Source organism: Hyaena hyaena, unplaced genomic scaffold (assembly GCF_003009895.1).
Source record: "Hyaena hyaena isolate Hyena2069 unplaced genomic scaffold, ASM300989v1 scaffold_894, whole genome shotgun sequence".
NCBI classification, from domain to species: domain Eukaryota; kingdom Metazoa; phylum Chordata; class Mammalia; order Carnivora; family Hyaenidae; genus Hyaena; species Hyaena hyaena.
This window is the reverse complement of record NW_024081526.1, coordinates 83,843-108,257: the sequence shown is the minus strand read 5'-3', so window position 1 is coordinate 108,257 and position 24,415 is coordinate 83,843. Positions and strand designations below refer to the sequence as shown.

Genomic DNA, 24,415 nt, shown 5'->3' with positions numbered 1-24,415 from the left:
CCAGATGCCATGCCCTTTCTTTGCCCCTTTAGGTGTATATGTGTGGTAATAGCTCCACTCCTGCCCATAAACCTTTTAATATAATCTCTTTAATTAAACAATATCCAATTTATCCTAATTTGTTCTGATACACTCCTTGTTTTATATACACACACAAACATATATATATATATTCTAGGGTTTGAGGAAAGGTCATAGGCCCATACCTGCCAGCCTCCACATCAAGTTAAAGAGAGTCAACTGTAATAGGATAGGCAGGAAAACACTTTTAGGGGGTGAGTAGACTTGAAGGAAGTATGCAAAACGTTAAAATGGGAATCACAATCAAGTTTATCAGAGACTGCAATCATTTTACTGGTGGCAGCTAGGATGATAAATATCTGTCAACACACAGAGCTTCATTATTCACCCTCGGCATATTCTCATTACAGAATAATGTAAGTCTCGGGAAATCAGGCATGACTTGGTCCAACCTACTCATTTTTCTGTGAGGGCCGATTTACTGCCTATAACCAAATCCAAATACCTCATCTCTAGACATTCAGTCATGCTTGTTGCTGTTAATGGGGGGGAGGGGGGGGGAGTAATGAATTGTTTTGTTTTTTTTCCCTCATGATTTTTCTCTAATTTCTACATAGTTACAATATCGCCTTTCATGAAAGAAAAACTAAAGACAATTTAAAATCTCCAAAACACAACATATGAGACTTGGGGGACCATTATTACTCTTATTAAAATCAGTGGCCTAAGAAGTCCTGGAGTAGTATCTAAGTTCAGGTTGATATTAATTAGAATCAGGGAAAAAACTGCTTTCAAGAACAGCAATAATACTAATATATGTTGTGCATAAATTATCTGAGTATTTAAAAGTGGCTCAGAAAACATTAACCCCACTTTGCATGGAGTTAAAAGTAAAGGGTAAAAAGATTTTATCTCAATCTTTATATTCCAACTTTCACTCCAGAATTCTACTAAGAATCCCCCTTCACTATTAAATATGAAAAATTGAGCAATTGCTAAGCAGTATTCTTTTGAAAAAAAAAAAAAAAGAGCTAAGGTGATAGAGAAATCTAGGGCTCAAAATGTTTTATTTTTTTGAGAATTTTGAGGTTTTTAGTTTTTCAAAAGGGGATAATGTTTTTTTTTCTTTATCATTGAAGAAGGAAAACATCATAGTAACCTGCCTTGGCATTTTTGAGAGGTCACAGCTCTATCCTTTTAGATTGCAGGAGCATCTCCTCTATTGCCAAGGCCTTAGATCCTAGAACAAAACTTCCCAAATGGAGACACAGCTTTTAAGGGCCATTTGACGAATTACAGAACCCAAAACCTCAAAGAGAAGTAAACGAGAGAGCTATAGCAATCTACAAATATTTAAAGAACCACCATATGTTAAAAGAAGTAGCCATTTTTTTTGTTCAGTTATTGGGGAGCAAGAAAAAAGAAACCCTTCTATTAAGCTTTCTAGCCAAGAAATTGATATTCTTCAAAATTAGCCAATTATTCTCATTAGTATAGAGATTCTTAACCTGCAATATAGACTCTGATGGAACAGGAAGGTGTTCAAGGAGTCCTTGACATTATATGCAAAATATTTTTAGGGTCAGAGTGCATGAATTCCATTAGCTTCTCCAAGAGGCTCACAATGCAAAAGGTCTACCAAAAGAAGGTATGAAATCAGCCTGGATGACCATTTTCCAGGAGTGCTGAAGAGAAGAGAACTGCTATAAGGTCAATTGTATAATTTACTGGTTACAGATAATGTAAACAAGGCCTTTATGCAGTGTGTGTCCCATCCTCTAATCACTCACCAGTTATTTACGGTTATTTACAGGTGTCTCCTAGGCTCATATGTTGATTTGCTCAGAGTGGCAGTTTAAAGGGAGCATCTATTCTAACTCTGTAAGGGGAAAGCCAATGGGATGTACTTTTTTCTAGTGCCTTCCCACAGTGTTAAATAAAAACTTCCATGTGAAGTAGGGGTTCCATTAATGGACTGATTAAGAGGATGTGGTCTGGAGCAAAGAATGACCAGCCCACAAGAGATGAGAAGAGCTCTGGGCCCCAGACAGCAACACAAGCTGGAAATCAGAACGCAGAGTACAAGCGTGATGCTGTGAGCTGAACTACTGTGAGCATGGGCAAATATAGCCATGACAAACAAATGGAACGGACACTTTGTAATCTGATCCCTGGAGATTTGGAGTGGATCCTTGGATGTTCTGTCCCGCACCCACAGCCCCAAACATTCAGACCTGTGTAATGAGTTAGCATGTGAACTGTCCTTGGGAGGACAGATCAGTTAAGAACCGAAACAAGCCTAGAGCTCTTTGCGCTTATCTGATTTCTGCACAAATGCAGAGTCTGACATTTAGAGTTGCTGTGTGCCCACTGGGAGAGCCCAGCCATTGTGTCCTGGTATAAAAACTTTTCCTTTGAAATTAGGATAGTATGTAAACTCATCCTTTAAGAGCTCTGTGGATCTCTTGCATTTGTTTCTTGGACCTGTTTGAATTTGTTCTTTTAAATAGCCTGCTTAGAGAAAATACCTGGCACCAATTTAATGAAAAGGGATATCATTAATTTCTTCCTTTAAAAAAGGAAGAGTCCCTTTGGGAACACTGAGTCTTCATGTATATTAGGTCAGACAAACCCAGCCTAATGTCTAAGTAGACTGGCTGCTCTAATTGCTTGCTGCTAAGCAGCTGAACAGACCCTTTTGGATAGTGAAGAAAGGAAATGGAGATCAGAGTCGGGGGTAGGGGGTGGTATAGTCTTTATACTATTTAGGTGGATTAATGAAACAGAACTCTTCCCATTACACAAATTGCCAGACACAGAAAATACCAACAGATTAGTCCCACTCTTCTTAAATGCAGTAAGGGTTCAAGGTGATAAACTCTTGAGACTGATGGTGACATTGAGGGAAAAACTAAGTGCAGTTTATAGAAATCTTAGTGTACTTCATAAATCTGGACAATTTGAAAGAAAAGGAGGAGGAGTTGTTAACTTGGAAACCGGCACTTTCAGAAGCAATTCTCATTTGAGGAGTGAGAAATTAGAGCAGCAACAGCAGCTAAATGTTTATTAGGTGCTTATCTTGTGCCAGGCTTTATTCTCATGATTAAACCAATAATCTGGAGTCTTATTTTTGAAGGACAAGTCCTCACCTGGAGCTCTCTCAAAAGCTGCCAGTGTATCACACATATATAAACACACACACACACACATACTCTCTCTCTCTCTCTTATGAATGTGTATCAGAGACCAGGAAGTTCAGGCTAATAAAAGGACTAAATACCAGCAAAGTCCTGGGAAAGGCAAAATGTGGACTGGAAAGTTTTGGGGGTGGTGATGGGCAATGCTCAGAAAAGTCTGGTTGAGGATAGAAAGCAGACTTGAAACAGGTGAAGAGAAAGTCATTGTGAACTGTTCTTGCTTGGAAGTAAACTGTAGACTCATTTAATATCAATTGTTTACCTTGAATTTCTCCCTCCTGTCATTACTCCAATTTCATCTTAACAATTCTTTAAAAAAATGTTTACTTATCTATTTTGACGGGGGCAGGGAAGGGCAGAGAGAGGGAGAGAGAGAGAATCCCAACTAGGCTCTGCATTGTCAGCACAGAGCTCAATGCACGGCTAGATCCCATGAACCGTGAGATCACAATCTGAGCTGAAATCAAGAGCTGGAGGCTTAACCAACAGCCACCCAGATGCCCCTGTTTTAATAGTTCAATAAGAAATGTATCCATTCCTTTAAAAAAATAACAAGTGATTTGAATGTAAATCTAACAGCAGTTCAAGCTAAACAAAACACATTTACCTAATGCTAGCAATCCTCAAGGCATGGCTTTATGTGCCGTATTTTGCCTGCTTGCTTCTGAACCTAACCAGGATAGAGCCCATGAAATCCTAAACTCTGACCAATACACAATCAAATGGCTGGGGCATAATGTAACAGACTTCACAGTCTACAGCTGACCATAGAGCTAACCCCTTGAGCTTTCTATTTTCCCCTGTTCCCTTGTAGAGCAAAGAGGAAAATACATGTAAGAAGCTAAAATGGCTGTCCAAAGAACCATCAAGAATAGTCTGGGCCAAAAGAGTGGTCCAGAGGCATTATGTCCTCAATTTCTCCATAGAACCCAGCTCTGTGTTGACCAACTGGGACTGTTTCTTCATCAGTAAAATGAGAGGGCTGAGGAGAAGTATCTCAAAGGCTTCTATAATTCTAGATCCAGATAGGTCAGGCCATAGAAACTTGGTAGAAAACTTACTCAGAGGAAAATGAAATGCTCCCATGAATAAGAAACAGAACCCCACACAGAAGCAAACTTTTGTTGAATTCTTACTATATGCCAAGTATTGTGTTAAGTGCTTTACATGCACACCATATGTTACAGGTATTTTTATTGCTCCTATTTAACAGATGAGAAGAGGCACAGAGAGGTTAAGTAACTGTTACTTAAGTAAGTTAAGTAGCTGTTAGAGTGGCAGAGTTGAGATAGCCATTTAAGTCCGTTTGACCTCCAAAGCCTACTGTGCTATATTGCCAAGAGTGTGGGACCGTCACCCATGGGCATCTCTATTTTGCAAGAGCTCTAACTTGGAAGGAATCCAGATGTTTGGTGACAGAAGACTAGATTCATAAAGTAGGATACTCCATAGCAGTGAATATAAACAAGTTCATCTTAAAAAAATGTAACGTTAAAGGAAAAAGGACAAGAAGAAAACACTAGACACCAAAGAATACATGCTGTGTGATTCTCATTATGCAAAGTTTAAAAACAGGCAAAACAGAACTCTGATATTTAGGATGCGTACTTAGGTAGTTAACTCTAAGAAAAAGGGAGTCACAATCAGGAAAGGGTGTGCAGGATGATTCAGAGGCGTGGGCAAGTTCTTTCTGCGATCTCAGTTGTGGTTATGCATGTGTTTCCTTTATAATAACTCTTTACACTGTCCATCTCTGTTTTAAATGGTTTTTTTTGGTAAGCATGTTACATTTCAGAATTTAAAAACCTACAAAAACAAGAACAACCAAAATCTCCTCTCTCTTCCATGTGAGCTTTCCCTGGTGTAGAAAGGGAACAGTCAGAAGGCTGGAAACACCCTTCTCCCCTCTAGGCCTGGCCCTTTCTCAATACCTCCTTCAGTTCTCAGCTTTGGTTTAAGCCTGTGTGACCGTTCTCTACTCCTCTGAGACCCAGCATTCTTGCTGTAGCTCAGCTCCACTGCTCGCTCTTATTAACACCTCAATCAAAGGAGATGTCGAAGTGACTTGTCCGTTTCTCTCTTGGAATGCAAACTTCACAAGGACAAGCCTGTATCCTGCTGTCTGCAGTCACCCAACACAGCGCCTGCCACTTAGTAGGTGCTCATGAGACATCTGCTGAGTGTCTGAACGAATGAGTAATAAGGATGCATTTCACTTTCTCCCAGCGCTCTCTGAATTTAGCCAACGATATTTCTTGTGCTAAATACAGTTTTTACTGGAAGCTGACAACCCCAGTTTTCCTGGTCATTCTAGGAATTCTTGTTACTTAAGGAGTATAAGTAGCAAAGAAACCAGAAACACATAGAAGAACCTTATGACTCTGAAGACAGCCATACAGCCAAGTTTTTTTTTTCCTTATTTAATTTTGGACTATGTCTGTCTTGCCTCCCTATAACACCTAAAGTTGATTACATTTAATTTAGGGAACACCTTGTGTCATGATCTCATATGTTCAAAAACTAAACAGATTATCTTGTTAGCCTCTCTGAGGCTGCTCTTACCTTCCTGGATGGGGAATGGGTACTAAGCTAAGATGGGAGTCAGTTTGATTTAAAAACATTTTCTCCCTTATAATATATACATAAAAAATTAATTACTGCTCAACTAAAGATACTGCTTAAAAAATGAAAAGACAAGCCAGAGACTGAGAGAAATAGCTGTAACAGGTATCTGACAAAGATCTGGTATCCAAAATATACAGAGGATTCTTAAAACTAACAAGAAGAAAACAAACAACACAATTTAAAACTGGGTAAAACCTGAAGAGATCCTTCGCCAAAGACATACAGGTGGCAAATAACCATATGAAGTGTCGCCACAGATCATATGACTTCAGGGAAATGTAAACTAAAACAACAAGATATTATGGCACATCTATTAAAATGGCCAAAATCCAAAACACTGATAACACCAAATGCTGACAAGCATGTGGAGCATCAGGAACTCTCAGTTGCTGCTGGTAAGAACACAAAATAGTACAGCTATTGTGGGAGACGGTCTGGCAGCTTCTTACAAAGCTAAACATACTCTCACCATACAATCTAGGAATCACACTTGTTGGTATTTACCCAAAAGAGGTGAAAACTTACATTCACACAAAAACCTGAACGAAAGTATGTATCGTAGCTTCATTCTGTAATTGACAAAACTTGGAGGCACCCAAAACATCCTGTAATAGGTGAATGGATGGACAAACTGTGGTATAGCCACACAATAGAATATTGTAAGCAATAAAAAGAAATGGGTTCTCAAGCTACGCAAAGACATGGGAGAGCTCAAACACATACTGCTAACTGAAAGAAGGCAATTTGAAGAAGCTATGTACCATATGATTCCAACTGTATTTCCAGTCTGGAAAAGACAAAACTTGTAAAGAGTAAAAAAACAAAAACAAACAACAAAAACCAACAACCCCCCCTTCAAAACAGAGGTTGCCAGGAGCACAGGGGGAGGGAAGGGTTAAATAGGTGGGGCCATAAGGGATTTTTAGGCAAGTGAAACTACTCTATATGAAACTGTAGTAGTGGTTACATGTCATTATACATTTGTCAAAACTCAGACTATACAACATACAGAGTAAGCCTGAATGTCAATTATGGACTTCAGTTAATAATAATCAATATTGGCTCACCATTGTAACAACTGAGCCACAATAATGCAAGATGTTAATTAGGGGAAACTTGGGGAGGGGAAGAAGTAAGGGAGTATATGAGAATTGTGTACCTTCTGTTCAATTTTCTGAAAACCCAAAACTACTCAAAAAAAGTCTATTAATTAAAAAAATGTATTACTCCCAATCGTGGAAAATAAACAAAAGTAAAAAAAAAAGAAAAAATCACTCCACTCCTCACTCCTACCATTATGGAATTGGAAGCCTAATTTTAAAGTTGAAAAGAATCCTTTAAAATAAAACAAACTAGGCAGCCAAGGCTAACAGGGTAGTCTATAGAGCATGTGCTGCTTCAGTACGTCAAGTAAGAAAAGAATTTAAAAATAAAATTCCTCTCAGCACGTTTTACAGCCATGCATCGCGGGAGGGATACCATCAACAGCCAATTCTGGAAGACAAGGAGCCCAACTTGCTTCACACACCCTGCCTTGCGTCGTCTGGCAGCTGCGCTCCTGATGTCCTGGGTCAATGCCAGAACCTAACTTGGCATCAGCAAAAAGTGCATCCTGACCTAACACACTTAGGAAAGCACCGGAAAAGTTCCTGCTGAACTTTCCTCAGATACGTTTTCAGTAACAGTCTGGACAGAACTAATGGCCCCAAACTATGCAACTTTGTAATGGGTTTTAATGAGTTGCAGAAATGAGGAAGGGCTGTCTGTCTGTTGTAAGACCTTCCCTTAGGTATGCAGCCTTGGAAATGGTGGCTGAGAAACTGACCTCCTGGGCTGTGGCCACTTGCCTTCCACCCTCCTCTCCGTAGGCACAGGTTGGGATCTCAGCTGGCTGACGCGTGGATGGAGTGCTGACCTATGTGGACTGCATCCATTCTTCCTTATCATCCAGGTCCCCAAGTTTCAGGGGAAATGAGGCACCAAAATGAATGTTTTCCTCTTGGCAGTTAACCTACAAAATTCCTCTTGAAAATCGCAATTTTGGACAGAAGCCTCCATGGGGGTAATCTGCCACGACTGCAATTGATGTCCTGGCACTCTGTTCACATTCTGCAAAATTACAAAATCAAACAAAACAAAAACAAACCAACCCCAAACCTAGATCTGGTAAAAATGAGAAAAGTCTTTTGAGCAAAGGAAGAAAGGTACATAATTAATATAAATAGGGCTAAATTAGAAATGAAATTTGGGATTAGGAGAGCTATAATCTCCTCTCTTCTTTTTCCTTCCACCCCCCACCCTCATGCCCAAAAGCCTCAAACCGTGCAGTCCTTATGCTGGCCTTGCCTAAATTCTTTTGCAGAAAACCAGAACACAAAAATTATGGTGATGACATACCTATTAGAGATACGTGCAAGCATTCAGATCTGGTGGGTTTAGAACAATTTTGCCATAAGGGAGGCTGGCAAAGGCTGGCAGAGTTAATAAGATAGAAATAGCCTTTAAAAGCAATAATTCCTAATAATTTTAGAACTTGAAAGACTTTATAAAAATATGGAACACTCCCCTCCTCCTTCTCTATAGCAAAGTTACAAGTATGTGTAACTGTTCTTGACAATTTCCTGAGAATTTAATGAGACCGCTTGAGATAAATAAGGACACTAGTGTATTCCCAAGCCTGCTTTGGAAAATAACAGCTGCAAAGACCAAGATATTAGAAATACATTGGTCCCTTAAGTGTCTTATTTTACTTCCTGGCCTGGCAGTTGATGTATAGTAGGCGCTCAATAAGTGTTTGCTGAATGAATAGGAGGCCTTAAGTATACAGTTTACTTTTTCTGATTCAATGTGGTATCAGAGAGATAGGAGACATCTAGAGCAGTGGTTCTCAAAGGCTAGTCCCCAGACCAGCAGAATGGAGTCACCTGGGACCTTGATAAAAACGCAAATCCCCCTCTCCTTTACTTTCTCCCAGAAGGGAAACTTCTGGGGAATGGGCCCAGTGACTCTGATGCCCATTGAAGTTTGAGCACCACTCATCCAAAAAAGATCCTTTAATAAGGAAGTATTTTTCCCATAGACTTACATTTATTTTTAATTAATTAATTAATTAATTATTATATCCAAGTTAGTTAGCATAAATTGCAACAGTGATTTCAGGAGTAGATTCCTTAATGCCCCTTACCTATTTAGCCCATCCCCTCTCCCATAACCCTTCCAATAACCTCTGTTTGTTCTCTATATTTAGAAGTCTTTTATGTTTTGTTCCCGTCCCTGTTTTTATATTATTTTTGCTTCCCTTCCCTTATGTTCATCTGTTTTGTATCTTAAATTCCTCACGAGTGAAGTCATATGATATTTGTGTTTAATTTTGTTTTGCATAAAACCCTCTATTCCATCCACATAGTTGCAAATGGCAAGATTTCATTCTTTTTGATTGTGGAGTAATACTCCATTGTGTGTGTGTGTGTATGTATGTATGTATGTATGTATGATATATACACACACATACACCACATCTTCTTTATCCATCAATGAACATTGGGGCTCTTTCGATACTTTGGCTATTGTTGATAGGGCTGCTATAAACATTGGGGTGCATGTACCCCCTCAAAAAGCACACCTGTATCCAACAAGGAAGTGTTTTTTTCTACTTCTTGTGCTAACAGTAAGAATTCTATGTCTGTAATCCCTTTACTATCCCACTGAGGAAAGTCCTGAGACAGGCTTTACCAATCTCACTGATGAAGGTTTACGGTGAATTCTATGGCACACAGGTAAGAAGAAAAGATGTCTCAGCCCAATGGGAGCTAAAAAGTGCAGGGATCCAGAGCACCAGGGACTACATGAGAGAGGCCTCAAAGTCTCAGGCCTGGCGTTCTATGAAGGCGCTGGATGCAGGCCAGAGTGACCCAGTCACCTTCCCTCCGTGTAGGGTTTGGTTCCATGTGCTTTCCCAATAGGGATCATGTTGCCTTTGAGACTATGATAGGAACACGCTCTCTCTGTCAAATGGGTGATGGCTGAGCCCTTTACGGTCATGGTGCTTGCTGTTTGGCAAGCTGCTCGTAACCCCTTCCAATAGGCAAGCTGTGTGAGGCAATTTTGTCACGTGGATCTAAGGCTTTGTGTCGCCTGATACGGAGATCTAATTTTAAAAAATCAAATTCAACTTCTACTATTGTAATAGGGTGGCCAACTGGTCCCAGTTTGCCAGGCTTTGTCCTGGTGTTAGCACTGAAAATCCACATCTTGGAAAACTGAGATGTATGGTTGTTAACCCAGGATTAAGAGCTCCAAGGATAGTGGTGCCTGGGTGGCTCAGTTGATTCAACATCTGACTTTGGCTCAGGTCATGATCTCACAGTTTGTGAATTTCAGCCCTGTGTCAGGCTCTGTGCTGACAGCTGAGAGCCTGGAGCCTGCATCCTTATTCCGTGTCTCCCCCTCTCTCTGCCCCTCCCCAACTTGCACTCTGTCTCACTCTCAAGAATAAACAAACATTAAAAAAAATTACAAAAAAAGAGTTCCAAGGATAATTGGGTTGCCTGGGTGGCTTAACTGGTTAAGCAACCAACTCCTGATTTCAGCTCAGGTTATGATCTCATGGTTTGTGGGCTTGAGCCCTACTTCAGTCTCCATGCTGACAGTGTGGAGTCTGCTTGGGATCTCCCTCCCTCTTTCTCTGCCTGTGTCCCACTCACACACACACTCTCTCTCCCTCTCAAAATAAATAAATAAACTTAAAAAAAAAAAAAAAGAGTTCCAAGGATAGAATAGAGCCCAAATTTGCCTTCTGATAGCTGAACTAATGCCAAAATTAACAAGAGTTGGTAATGAGCAACAAGAAAGATAAAGAAAAATAATGAAGGAGATGGCATTAGACTGGATGGAGGTGGGGGGTGGGCAGGCCATGAAAGATGAGAAATCACATCACTAAACCTGACTCAGGTGCTCTCTGAGGGCTCTACCACACCCCAGCATGGTGCATGGCCCACTGTGTTCCCTGCGGGAGGCTGATGCAACCCCTCTTGCTCCTCTGCTCCCTACCAATGTGCTATGCTCCATCTTTAAGGCTCAATTTAGTTAGTTACTCTCAGCAAGTGCAATGACTTTCTGACTTTCAAAAAGAAATATGGGGACATCTGGCTGGCTCAGCTGATAGAGCATGGGACTCGATCTTGAGGTTATGAGTTTGAGCCCTATAATGGGGATAGAAATTACTTAATAAAAGTTAAAATAAAAAAAAAAACCAAAAGAAGTAGTACCGACTCACATCATCTGGCTCCTCCCCTCCTACCATTCTCCTTGCTCTCCCAGCTCCCACCACAAGGGCTTCTTTCAACTCCTCACCTATTCCATGCATACTCTCTCCTCAGGGCCTTTACCATAGGTACTCCCTTTGTCTGGAATGCTCTTCTCCCAAATACCACATGGCTAATTAGCCCACCACTTTCAAACCTTCTCAATAAAGCCCACCCAAACCACCCTAGTTAAAAGTGCAACCATTCCCCAAGCCCGGCTCACACACTTTGGCCTAATCTCCTAATCTCCCTTGCGCTATTAACACTTGGCCCTTCTAACATCCCATACTACTGACTTTTGTATTATGCTTATTGTTTATTGTTACCTCCCTCTGCGGAAACATAGCACTGTGAGGACACGATTTTTTTTACTGCTGTTCCCTGATAAATACATGCCTGGAACAGCACTTGTGATGTATGGGGTCTGTGGGTTGACTCCCTGCTACCTGTCCCAACAAGATTAGGAAAGAAATTAGAGTGAGAAATTTAGAAAAGTTTAGATCAATTTGATATTTACACAGCATCCAAATACGTGACTGTTTGTCTAGGAGCATGCCTTTGAAAAACATGGGTTTGAACTGTGTAGGTCCACTTATACATGTTTTTTTCCCAATAAATATATTGGAAAATTTTTTTTGAGACTTGCAACAATTTGAAAAAACTCTCAGATGAACTTCACAGTTTAGAAGTACTGAAAAATTTAAGAGAAAGTTAGGTATTGCTATAAGAATACAGTATATAACATATACGTCATGTGTGTTAACCAACTGCTTATGTTATCAGTGAGGCTTCAGGTCAACAGTAGGCTATGAGTAAATTCTTGATGAGTCAAAAGTTAGACATGGGTTTTGACTGTGCAGAGCTCAGCACCCCTAACCCCTGCATTGTTGAAGGGTCAACTATAATTCATTTCTACTGTATTCATGGAAGTATCTGACCGGAAAATTAGAAATTAAAACAATGAACCCCAAACTGGTCTTTTAAAATGGTGTGAGAAGTCCTGGTACAGGACAGTTCCTGGTACTCAGTAAGTGTTAATAATTATTGAGTAAATGAATGAATAAATAAAAGGACAAATGTCTAAATAACACATTTTTAAACAGTAAAATGAGATCAGGTCTGTATATATACCTATCAGTCTAATTAAGTAATTTCGCTGCTTGGATTAGTGGCAAAGTGATTCGTATTATGCACTTCCTGGGTACATTGTGCTTTCCTCTCCTATGTTTAGAATGAGTCAGGCTCAAACGACCAATTAAGGACACTTCTGAGACCATCTAAGGGGTAGAAGACAGCCTTTGTACAAGCCCCACATATGTATACTTCTTTGCATGTCTGCCCTGAGCAGAGCTGGCCTGAGTAACTTTAGATTATTCCCTGCCTCCCTCCACCTCTCACAGTTCACAGAACAGTGAAGTTATCAGCACCTATTGCAAATTAGAAGGCAAACTTGTTGGTTGTTAGTGGGTTTTTTTTATACTGAAAAGACCACAATATTCTCATTCAGTCTTTCATAGAAACTCAGGTTGAAATAGTGTGTAACTCAAGGCAAAAAATTAAGCACAAAGGAATAACTTGCTAAAATGTCTCTTACAGAATATACCCTTGCTGAATACCTGGAAAACATAAAATTGGAAAGCTTTTGTTCTTCAATCTCTTTGTTGCCTTCTAAGGTCAAGGGGAATTTGATTTACATAATGCATTTTCCTGCCTAAACCTTTCCCTCTCTCCCTACCCAAAACAACAGCAACAAAGTCAAACAGCTTGGATCATTTTAACTTGTTCCACCCGTATGCTATACCTATTTTGGGGTGACTAAGAGACATTTGCTTTGTTCCAGGATTATTAAAAACACATTTTAAAACTTTTCTCTGACTCATTCAAGAGCTTCATTACTTTCTTGCTTCCATTATATTTCATCACGGCTTTGGATGCTCAAGAATTCAGTCAGAGGATGTAGGTGAGGCTGTGAGAAGAGAATACAGAAATGAAAAGATACAATCCCAGTGAGATTAAAATCTAGTAGATGAATGAAAATAATTATGAGGTAAGGCAGGATGTGATAAGCACTATAAGAAAAGTGAAAGGGCACAGAAGAGGGAACCACTGGGGACTCAAGAATTGAGTAAATGAATGTAAATTTAGTAGACTGAATGTGAACAGGGAGGCAGGATGGGGGTGCAGAAGGAGCAGTGTGAGCAAAGTCACAGAGGTGAGAAAGGATATACTAGGCAAGCTCGGAGAACAGTCTGGATATTCTGAAGCACAGAATGAGGAAGAGAAATCAGTGGAAGACCGAGCTAGGAAGGAAGATTAAGCCCATAACAGAAACAGCCTTGAATATCACACCAAGAAGTTTAGAGTTGATGCTGAAGCAATGAGGAGCCATAGAGGATACGGAGGAAGGGAATGTTAAGATCAGGGTATGCTTTAGAAAGCTCCTCAAGGATCTGTGCATAAGAGAAGTTCAAGGAGGAAAAGAATGGAAGCAGGAAGACTACTTAGGATGCTATTTACAAGAGTGTAAGGAGAAGTAATGGTGATAGAGGCAGACCCATGAGAAAACCAAATAGATTGGAAGGAAAACACAATTGTAAGAGGAAAGTGCATATGTGCCATTTATAGCAAGTCAGATGTGTAGCTTATTAATAAGTTTGACTTTGAGGATATTTTCCTAAAGACTGGGAAAGAGGACTGTAATCCAACAAGTCTCTTTAATAGTTAATTCCAAAGATAACATATTCTTACTCCCTCTAAACTCCCACCAAAATTTAGGACCTTACAATAAGAATTTTATTTCTCTACCTGTTTATCATATTTATAGATTAGTTTGCATTTATATAGTATCAATAGCAATAATTACCACAGCAGCAGCAGAAACAATGTACTCTTACCATGAACCAGATACCAGCTATATTCTTTACTTATATTATTAGCTCATTTAATCTTCAGTACAACCCCTCAGCTGTGAATTACTATTTTCCTCATTTTATATGTATAACTACTGAGATGATGAGTTGTTTCATAACTTGATTACTACTACACAGGAGAACAGAGATTTGAATCCAGGCAGGTCTCTCTCACTCCAGAATCTGTGCCTTTGGCTACTCAACCATACTTAAAATTTTTCTTTTTATGTGTATTTTAAAGTAGAATGCCAAAAGATAACAAATACCAGATAGGACAAATAGAAAACAAATAGCAAAATGAAAGACTCAAACCAAAATATATAAAAATCATGTTAAATGTAAATGGTCTAAACAACCCAATTAAAAGGTAGAGATTGTTTGGATAGAGAAAAATGCCAAGCAAATTCCTGCAAAATGGATTCTGCTCCACCACACTGTCTTTTCCCTAAGTTTTCCTTTTTTTTTTACACTACTCCTACCTCTACCTCGTTGTGGCCTTATTCCTGAATGCTATCTGGCTGTGTGGGAACCCTGAATACTGTGGGGAAAATATTCTCTTCGACAGATTTATCATTTTCTTCATATCCATTTAAAAGTTTCTGCTATTGTACACTCGACTTCTCTTGTCTCTTTCCAAGAGCTTAAGTTCCATATGGACTGAAGGTCCACACATTTATTGTACATTTCCCACTTCATACTGTACCGCTTTATCATTGAAAAACAGACTAAGAAGAAACTTGGAGAGACCTGGGAATCTACTGCACACTTCAGAAAAATAAAGGAGGTTGACATTAAGTGTAATGTCAGTATTTTAAGTTGAAAAGATTTCTTTCTTTGGAATGGTCCACACTGTTCTTAGTATCTTCTGGTTCATAAATATTTCTTATCATCATGCTTCTATTTTATCTTCCAGAAGTACTGATTATAGCCACACATAAGCCCCCAAACTTTCACCATATTCTAAAGCAAAGAATTTAGAAAAGAGGTCATAAATAGCTATTTCCCAAAGGAGAGTGGCAAGATATATGTATTCTTATTGAAAGAATGGCAGTGTTGCCAAGAGAGAGAACTACTCTCTTAACCCACATGCTTTGCCAAGCCCTAAATTTTGACCCAGAATGATCTGCTCCACTGAAAGCTGGTCAGTTGTTCATCCTTCCTTTGACAAAATGAAATTGTGAAGCAGTTTCCTAATTTGAGGTTCTTAACAGATGAAGGGAAATAATAGCCTTTGATATTCATTTTCTTTCCTCAGAGAAGTAAACTTGAGTGGCATGAGAAGGCAGTAAATGGGTACCTTTAATCCAGCCTTTACGGATGCGCAAACCTGAACTGTTTTGCTAACATTAGGTCATATTACTATTTGAGTCCTGCCTTCTAGACAGTCCCACTGAAATAACGCATCAAAAAGCACACAAGCATGCAAAGGGTAGAAGCAGCATGCAATTCGCAATGTTCTTCTTACCAGGTTTTGCAGGGGCTCCCTTGGAGGGACTCAGTCCTGGGCGACCTAGGGCAGCATGGCATGTCTGAGAAGACAGCAAATCAGTCCCAGAAACGGAGTGCTTCAGAAAGACCCAGTAAGAGAAACATTACTTTTATCTTCTGATGAAACAGCCTTAAGGACATAGCTTCCATTTAACTCAGGGACCTTTAACCCTGATGATATGAGGAAGGAGCTAAGTATATTGGGGTCATGTTGTGAGTCACCCTCTTTCCTGCATTAGAATTGAGTGAAGGTCCTCCTCTTGGGGCAATTAGTACCAAAGTCTCAGCACCTTTTGTTAATTCATTTATTTCTTCCTCTGAAGAAGTCAACCTAGCCCCCTCTTAAATTAATTATAGTCCAGAATATAAAAAACCAGCTCTGTGCTGGTTTCCTCCTATCCTTAATTTTTATCCCTAAGAAAGAAAAAAGAAAACCTATAGGAAGGTATTAATCTACTTAACATTTCTAAGTACATCATCCAAAGGATTTTGTTTTTTTAATCTTACATATGCTCAGCAGAGTTACTGGCAAAAACTGTACATTTTCTTCATTTCATCCTTTCAACATCAAATAGTAGGCAGCAAAAATTGGATCAGACTTCAAAGCCTGCTGTGGGCTCCAAGTCACAGAGAGACGCCTCCATTTCACATATTGAATTTGAGCAGGATATCAAAGTGCTACCAAAGAACCTCGGGTCCTTACTCAAAAAGAGGCTCTAACATCTGTAGAGAGTGGAGTGCACAGACAAATCACCTCAGGGAGCAGCTAGCATTTATTCTCAGCAGCAAATTTCCAGGCTTTTGATTCTCTCTTCACTGTACCTCCCTGTCTCTCTGCTGAACCAAAGTTGTTTAGCAAGCTGGGCTTTTGTCTCAAAGACTTCAAAATATCACTAACAGTTTCATGTTTGGATGACCTGACCAAGCAGCCACAGACAGGCTTCCCAACCACTGACTTGGACAAGTATGAAAGATATATAGTCACTTCAGAATTAAGGTATCCAGCTACCTCATTTGGATGTCCTGTGAAGATGTCACACCCTTTTGGAGAACGCTGGGCTTGTGGATGCCTAAAATGAAAAGAATAATACTTTTTGAAAGGCCTGAAATAATTTTTAAGAACTTACAGAGGACTGTTTTCCTCCAAAGATAGATCAGAACATATTCTTATCAAGTTCCCATCATTTCCCATTCTAGTCCTTGGTTAAAAGAACATGGTCAACTTAAGAAAATGTATCCTGGGGCACCTGGGTGGCTCAGTTGGTTAAGCATCTGATTTCAGCTCAGGTCATGATCTCACAGTTTGTGGGTTCGAGCCCTGCAGCGGGCTCTGTGCTGACAGCTCAGGACCTGGAGCTGCTTCGGACTCTGTGTCTCCCCTTTTCTCTGCCCCTCCCCTGCTCATGCTCTGTCTCTGTTTCTCAATAATAAATAAATGTTAAAAATTTTTAAAAAATTAGAAAAGAAAATGCATCCTATTAGGTGTTGCTGCTATATCCACAGTCAGCCTGAGGTCCTAAGATTGAAGAAGCTACCCTTTTTAAAGTTGTGTGATATAATTTAGTTCACTATTAGGCATTCCCAGACTTTACCAAGAAGCTAACAAAACTGATGCTAAGGTTATACTTCCCAGCCAGCACATTAATCACATTAATTGTTAAATAATTCAAAATAGATTCTGTAGTCAAATAAGTATGGGAAATGCTGAGTTGTACATAGTTAAGAGGCTTCCTTATTGCAGGAATTATCTTTTACAGTCACAGTATCCATTTATGGATTCCTAAGGCACAGGGGTGTGTGTGTTGGGGGGGAGGGCTGCAAAGTTTCTTAAACTAATTTGACCAAGCAACTCAAAAAGTGATAAACTACTAAGGTGCCTGGGTGGCTCAGTCGGTTAAGCATCTGACTCATGATTTCGGCTCAGGTCAGGGTCTCATAGCTCATGAGTTTGAGCCCCCTGTTGGGCTCTGTGCTGAAAATATGGAACCTGCTTGGGATTCTTTCTCTTCCCCTCTCTCTGTTCCTCCCTGACTTGCTTGCATGCACTCTCCCTCAGAATAAATAAACTTAAAAAAGTGATAAACTACTAACATCTATTAAAATATTAATGTTTCATGGAGCAAAGTTTGTGCTGTGTCCCCAGTTTCTAATAATCGAAAATCAATTGTGCTGTGCCCCCAATTTCTAGTAATTGAAACCCGCTGTATAAAAGTGTAATAATTATAACTCACTGTAAAAATATGAGCCGGCCCTTTCCGTTGGACCCCAACATAATGGAAAACACTGATTTGAGGAAGGGAAATCTGGATTCTAACTCCTGCCTCAAAATCTCTGGGTTCCCTCTCCCTCTCTCTCTCTCTCTCACACACACACACACACACTCACACACACATACGTACGTACATGCGCATACACACACACACACACACACACACACACAAACACTCAGACATATACACATAACTGGGAAAACTTCTTTAGTATTCTAGGTTCTAGTTTTCCTCATCTGTAAAATGAAGTGATTGAGATAAACTATTCCTAATGTCTCTTTTAGCTCTCTATTAAAAATTGTATCCCAGGGAGCCTGGGTGGCTCAGTCGGTTAAGCGTCCGACTTCGGCTCAGGTCATGATCACACAGTTTGTGGGTTCGAGCCCCTCATTGGGCTCTGTGCTGACAACTAGCTCAGAGCCTGGAGCCTGTTTCAGATTCTGTATCTCCCTCTCTCTCTGACCTCCCCTGCTCATGCTGTCTCTCTCTCAGAAATAAATAAAAAAAAATTAAAAAAATATTGTATTCCTTATTTAAACTGATAAATTCATTTTCTGAATTTTCTGTTAGCAGTTCAGGGATTTACCTTCAAAATGCATCTATAAATAGAGGATAAGAAATATCCCCATTAAAAAAATACCACATCAGTACCTGGGGAGAGGGGACTATAATGATACACTGATTTGTGTGTGCCTTTGCTTATCAAATGACTCCCACTATGGAATGTAAGTTCTAAGAAGGCAGGGATCAGATCTACTTTATTCTATATTCTATATCAGCACCTAACCCTAGTGGCTGGTATGTTGTAAGGACTCAATAAATATTTGACAGGAATGAATAAAAGAATGACTAGTGGACCCCTAAAATATGGGCCATGAAGATCAGGTTAAAAATAACCTTAAGGGGCGCCTGGGTGGCTTAGTCGGTTGAGCGTCCGACTTTCGCTTAGGTCATGATCTCGCGGTTCATGGGTTCGAGCCCCGCGTCGGGCTCTGTGCTGACTGCCAGCTCAGAGCCTGGAGCCTATTTCAGAGTCTGTGTCTCCCTCTCTCTCTCTCTGACCCTCCCCTGCTCATGCTGTCTCTCTCTCTCTCTCTCTCCTAGAAATAAAATAAAAATTTGAAAAAAAAAAATAACCTTAACATTAACATTAAATTAATGAGCTTTTATGTAACACTTCATATTTTAAAAAATGCTTTTATATATCTAATGAGTTTCACAACCATTTGAGCTAAGTACTTTAACTGTTCCCATTATATAGATGAAGAAACTGTAGTTCAGAGAAGGTAAGGGATTTGGCCAGGGATCATGTGAACACCTGGAAGAACTAAGACATTGACCTCCGTTGGTCTGACTCCAAATCCTCTGTCTTCCTCTGAAACTGGACACCCTCTGGTACCCTTGGGTTTCTATGCGTCAGCCCCAGGAGCTCATTCCTGTCGGCCTAAGCAAGGCCCAATGGCTCTGGGACACCCAAAGGACAGATGGACTCTGAGGTCCCCTAGGAGTCCGGTAAGGTCTGGAGAAAATCTAAGGAGGAGACTAACTGTCACATTACTACGGGCACTCTAGTCTGCCCTCCCTGCCCCAACACGGAAATGAAACCTGTTAAGAACTCCACTCACTTGCAGGGCTTTCTAGGATCCAAAGCCAAGGACAGACCTCTTACAACTCTGCACAGAGAGGGTCAGTCCATCTGTTTGACCCCCCTCCTCATTCAAGCCTTTGGAAGAATCTAAGGCAGCTCAATATAATGTTTATATGTGTTACTTGGTTTTACAAAAACGGAGGTGGAGTGGATAGTGCCTATAGGCAAATAGATTAGAAAATTCCTGACTGGGGTACATGTGCTCAGTACCCCAGCACATGTACCCCAGTGTTCATAGCAGCACTCTCCACAATAGCTAAAACATGGAAAGAGCCTAAGTGTCTATCAACAGACGAATGGATCAAGAAGATGTGGTTTATGTATACAATGGAATACTACTTGGCAATGAGAAAGAATGAAATCTGCCCATGTGTAGCAACATGGATGGACCTTGAGGGTGTTATGCTGAGCGAAATAAGTCAGGCAGAGAAGGACAAATACCATATGTTTGCACGTATAGGAGGATTAGGAGGAATTTAACGGAGGACCATGGGGGAGAAGAAGGGGGGAAATGGTGGGGGAGAGGGAGAGAGGCAAACCATAAGAGACTCTTGAATGCTGAGAAAAAACTGAGGACTGATGGATGTGGGGGGCAGGGGGGAGATGGGTATGGAGGAGAGCACTTGTGGGGATGAGCACTGGGTGTTATATGGAAACCAATTTGACAATAAACTGTTTGTAAAAAAAAAAAAAATAATCCCTGATTAAACAAATACTTGATTATAGCAGGTTTCTCTCCTAAGAGGCTTTCTGGAAACTTCAACTTAATACTATGCACAATGAAACCCCACCAGTGGAAAAGAATACACAGCATTTCCCAGATGTTATCTTAATGTCAGCCATCTCCCAGTGAGTGTGTTGGAGGTCTACCGGTTCTTATAACATGCCTTAGGAAAATACTAATCTGAGCCGCCCTTATTTGAAACAAATTCCAATATGCCTTTAAAAAATGGTATAAGTTAAGTTTTCTTCACAAGTCTAATGGCCTTAACTCCTTTGCAGCAATTTTATCAGATATGTTGTCATATGCCTCAAGGACTTGAGACTGGCAGTGAATGATAATGCTCCTTAGGTTGTCACCTCCAAAATAAGGAAAAGCATGATAATAAAAAATAGCCAATGTTTATTGCATGCATACACGTCACCAGGCACCTGCCAAAGAATGGATACACAGTTACTTCTAACAACCATGTGAATTTGGTTCTATTTTTTTATACTCATTTTACAGTATGAGGGAATCAAGGCTCAAGAAACGAATGATTTGGTTCATGTCACAACTAGTCCATAAATAGTATGCCGTAATTTGACAAAGTACAACATCAATTCATGATAAAAATCTTCAAATAAAGTAGGTTTAGGGGCAATATACTTCAACATAATAAGGGCCATATATGAAAAACACACAGCAAATATCATCCTCAACGGGGAAAAACTGAGAGTCTTTCCCTTAAGGTCAGGAACAAGACAAAGATGTCCACTCTTCACCATTTTTATTCAACATAGTACTAGAAGTCCTAGCCATAGCAATCTGACAACAAAGAAATGAAAGGTATCCAGAAAACAATAAGAAAGAAGCAAAACTTTCACTATTGCAGAGGTCATGATACTATATATAGAAAAGCCTGAAAGACTCTACCAAAAAACTATTAGAACTGATAAATGAATCCAGTAAAGTCACAATATACAAAACCAATGTGCAAAAATCTGTTGTATTTCTATATATAAATAATGAAGCAGAAGAAAGAGAAAATAATCCCATTTATAAATGCACCAAAAATATTAAGATGCCTAGGAATAAACTTAAGCAAAGAGGTGAAAGACCTGTATTCTGAAAACTATAAAACACCAGTGAAAGAAATTGCAGATGACACAAAGAAATGGAAAGATATTCCATGCTCATGACTGGAAGAACAAATACTGCTAAAGTGTCTATACAACCCAAAGCAATCTGCAGATTTAATGCAATTCCTATCAAAATACCAATAGCATTTTACACAGAACTAGAATACACAATTCTAAATTTTGCATGGAACCACAAAAGACCCCAAATAGCCAAAGCAATACTGAAAAGGAAAAGCAAAGGTGGAGACATCACAATTCTGGATTTCAAGTTATATTACGAAGTCGTAGTGATCAAAACAGCATGGTACTGGCATAAAAACAGACACATAGGTCAACGGAACAGAATAGAAAACCCAGAAATGAACTCACACCTATCCAGTCAATTAATCTTTGACAAAGCAGTAAAGAACATCCAATGGGAAAAGAACAGTTTCTTGAGCAAATGATGTTGGAAAAACTGGACACCAACATGCAAAAGAAAGAAACTGGACCACTTTTTTACACCATATGCAAAAATAAATTCTAAATGTATTAAAAACCTAAATGCAAGACCTGAAACCATTAAAATCCTAGAAGAGGACGCAGGTAGTAACTTCTTTGACATTGGGTGTTAGCAACTTTTTTCTAGATTATGTCTCCCGAGGGAAGGGAAACAAAAGCACAAACTATTGGGACTATATCAAAATAAAAAGCTTCTGCACAGTGAAGCAAACAATCAACAAAACTAAAAGGCAACTTATGGAATTAGAGAAGATATTTTGCAAATGACATATCTGATAAATAGTATTCAAAATATATAAACTTATAATACTCAACACCCAAAAAGCAAATAGTCCAATTAAAAATGGGCAGAAGATATGAACTGACATTTCTCTAAAGAAGATGCCCAGATGGCCAACAGACACATGAAAAGATGCTCATCATCACTTATCATCAGGGAAATGAAAATCAAGACTCTAATGAGATAATAACCTCACACTTGTCAGATGGCTAAAATAAAAAACACAAGAAACAGCAAGTGTTGGCGAGGATGTGGAAAAAAAGGAACCCTTTTGCACTGTTGGGGAAAATGCAAATTGGTGTAGCCACTCTGGAAAACAGTATGGAGGTTTGTCAAAAAGTTAAAAATAGAACTACCCCAGTATCCATCAGTTGTACTACCCAAAGAATACAAAAAAATACTTTGAGTATTTACCCAGAATACAAAAACACTAATTCAAACAGATACATTCACCTATGTTTAGAGTAGCATTATTTATAATTATTTATAATAGCCAAGATATCGAAACAGCCCAAGTGTCCATCAAGAGATGAATGGATAAAGAAGATGTGGTATATATATATACAATGGAATATTTCTCAGCCATAAAAAAGAATGAAATCTTGCCACTTGCAATGACATAGATGGAGCTAGAGAGTATAATGCTAAGCAAAATAAGTCAGTCAGAGAAAGACCATGTGTCATATGATTTTTCACTCATATGTGAAATTTAAGAAACAAAACAAATGAGCAAAGGGAAGAAGAAAACAGAGAGGGAGAGAAAGACAAACCAAGAAACAGACTCTTAATTACAGAGAAGAAACTGATGATTACCAGAGCGAAGGTGGTAGTAGGATTGAGTTCAATAGATAATGGGGATTAAGGAGGGCACTTTTCATGATGAGCACAGGTTGATGTATGTACTTGTTGAATCACTATATTATACACCTGAAACAAATACAACACTGTATATTAACTAACTATAATTCAAATAAAAACTTAAAAAAATAATGCAGCATAAAACATGCTGACATAGAAAAGGAAACTCCAACAGGAAATTATGGATTTAGACAAGGATTGTCAATTGCTCATAAAACCTTCAGACAAGTGGTTGATAGTAAACAGGACACTCATACGGCACCGCCACACAGAGTGCTTCTTTCAGGTCACAAGGAGAGCAAGGTCTAACAGAACATTGGAGAAATCAGAAGGTCACCACCTTAATCGAATGTCAGTCTTAGCAGCACTAGCCAAGACAACATTGTCTTGTGACATGAGGCAGTATGAAGAGTTCAACATCATCCATGACATTTCTATTTTTTGTTTCAGCCAAAAACATCTAACTTGAACGTAATCAAAGCTTTAAATCTAACTTACAGTTTACCCAGAACACAGGATATATAGGGACAAGATAAGACCATGAAGAATCAAGCAAACAAATACAGAAGGTGAGCTATTTTATGGGATAATTAAGACTAAAGTCTTAAACAGATTGCCTCCTGGGTTCGGTAGCTCTGCTGCTTTGCTGCAGTCAGTTCACTCAGCTGTGGGTTCTAGGGGACACAGAAAATCTCACATCTCAGGGACAGCACTTCTGCTGGGCATCAGCCCTAAAAAAAAGCCCCCAAAATGAAACTCACATCTAATTCTTTGTTAAACCCTCATCCCAGTGTGACTGGATGAGAGGCTGAGTGCAGGCTGGCTCCCCATTTCGTGGCTGCTGAGAATGCCCCGGCATCTTTCCTCTACAGCAAAGATCCATGGGGCCAGCTGGCTTGGTCATGCTGAGCTGGCAGCTCTAGGTGAAGTCACCACACTCCAAAACTGGGTCTCAGCTTTAACAGGCTCTAAAATTCAGTTTGTCAACTCACTGAGGGGTGATGATTTTTTCAGAGTGGACTTGTACGAAACAAACTCACAAGAGTCATATTTGAAAAGTAGAATGCCAGTGTGTGATTTCACAAGGAGTAGTATAATCTGGACTCTACTTTCCCCTCACTGGTTGGCTGATATACTCTGGAGACCGATTTATGCATTAGAATTCAAGGAAAGTGCTCTGTGTCAACTGTGAGGATCTGATCCATCAATATGGTCTCATAACTGGCCTTTTCCTACTTTAGGGTTAGAATCGGTAACTTTTCTTGGATGGGAATAGAGACACACTGGTTACCCTCAGACTCTCCGTTTTATAAACTTCATTTATATTTCTTTTTGCAGTTTTTATTAACTTTGATAAAATTTACAAGATTACATCTTATCTTTTATCAGTTATAATTTAGAATGGCTTGTAGACAAACTGAGAAACTCATTAGCCGTTCACACTTGAAAGCATATTCTAATTTCAAAACAGTA

At 39.5% G+C, this 24,415-nt stretch overlaps 1 protein-coding gene across 1 annotated transcript in view; it reads right to left on the bottom strand.

Moving 5' to 3' along the window:
• LOC120222591 (myosin-IIIb-like) overlaps window positions 1-24,415 on the bottom strand; it is a 146,397-nt gene that overhangs the window by 78,530 nt on the left and 43,452 nt on the right. Inside the window, exons 6-7 of the mRNA XM_039220474.1 lie at window positions 16,553-16,613; window positions 15,521-15,620 (exon numbers count right to left, since the gene is read on the bottom strand). Coding sequence (XP_039076405.1) covers window positions 15,521-15,620; window positions 16,553-16,613 — 161 coding nt within the window. The remainder of the gene's footprint in view (window positions 1-15,520; window positions 15,621-16,552; window positions 16,614-24,415) is intronic.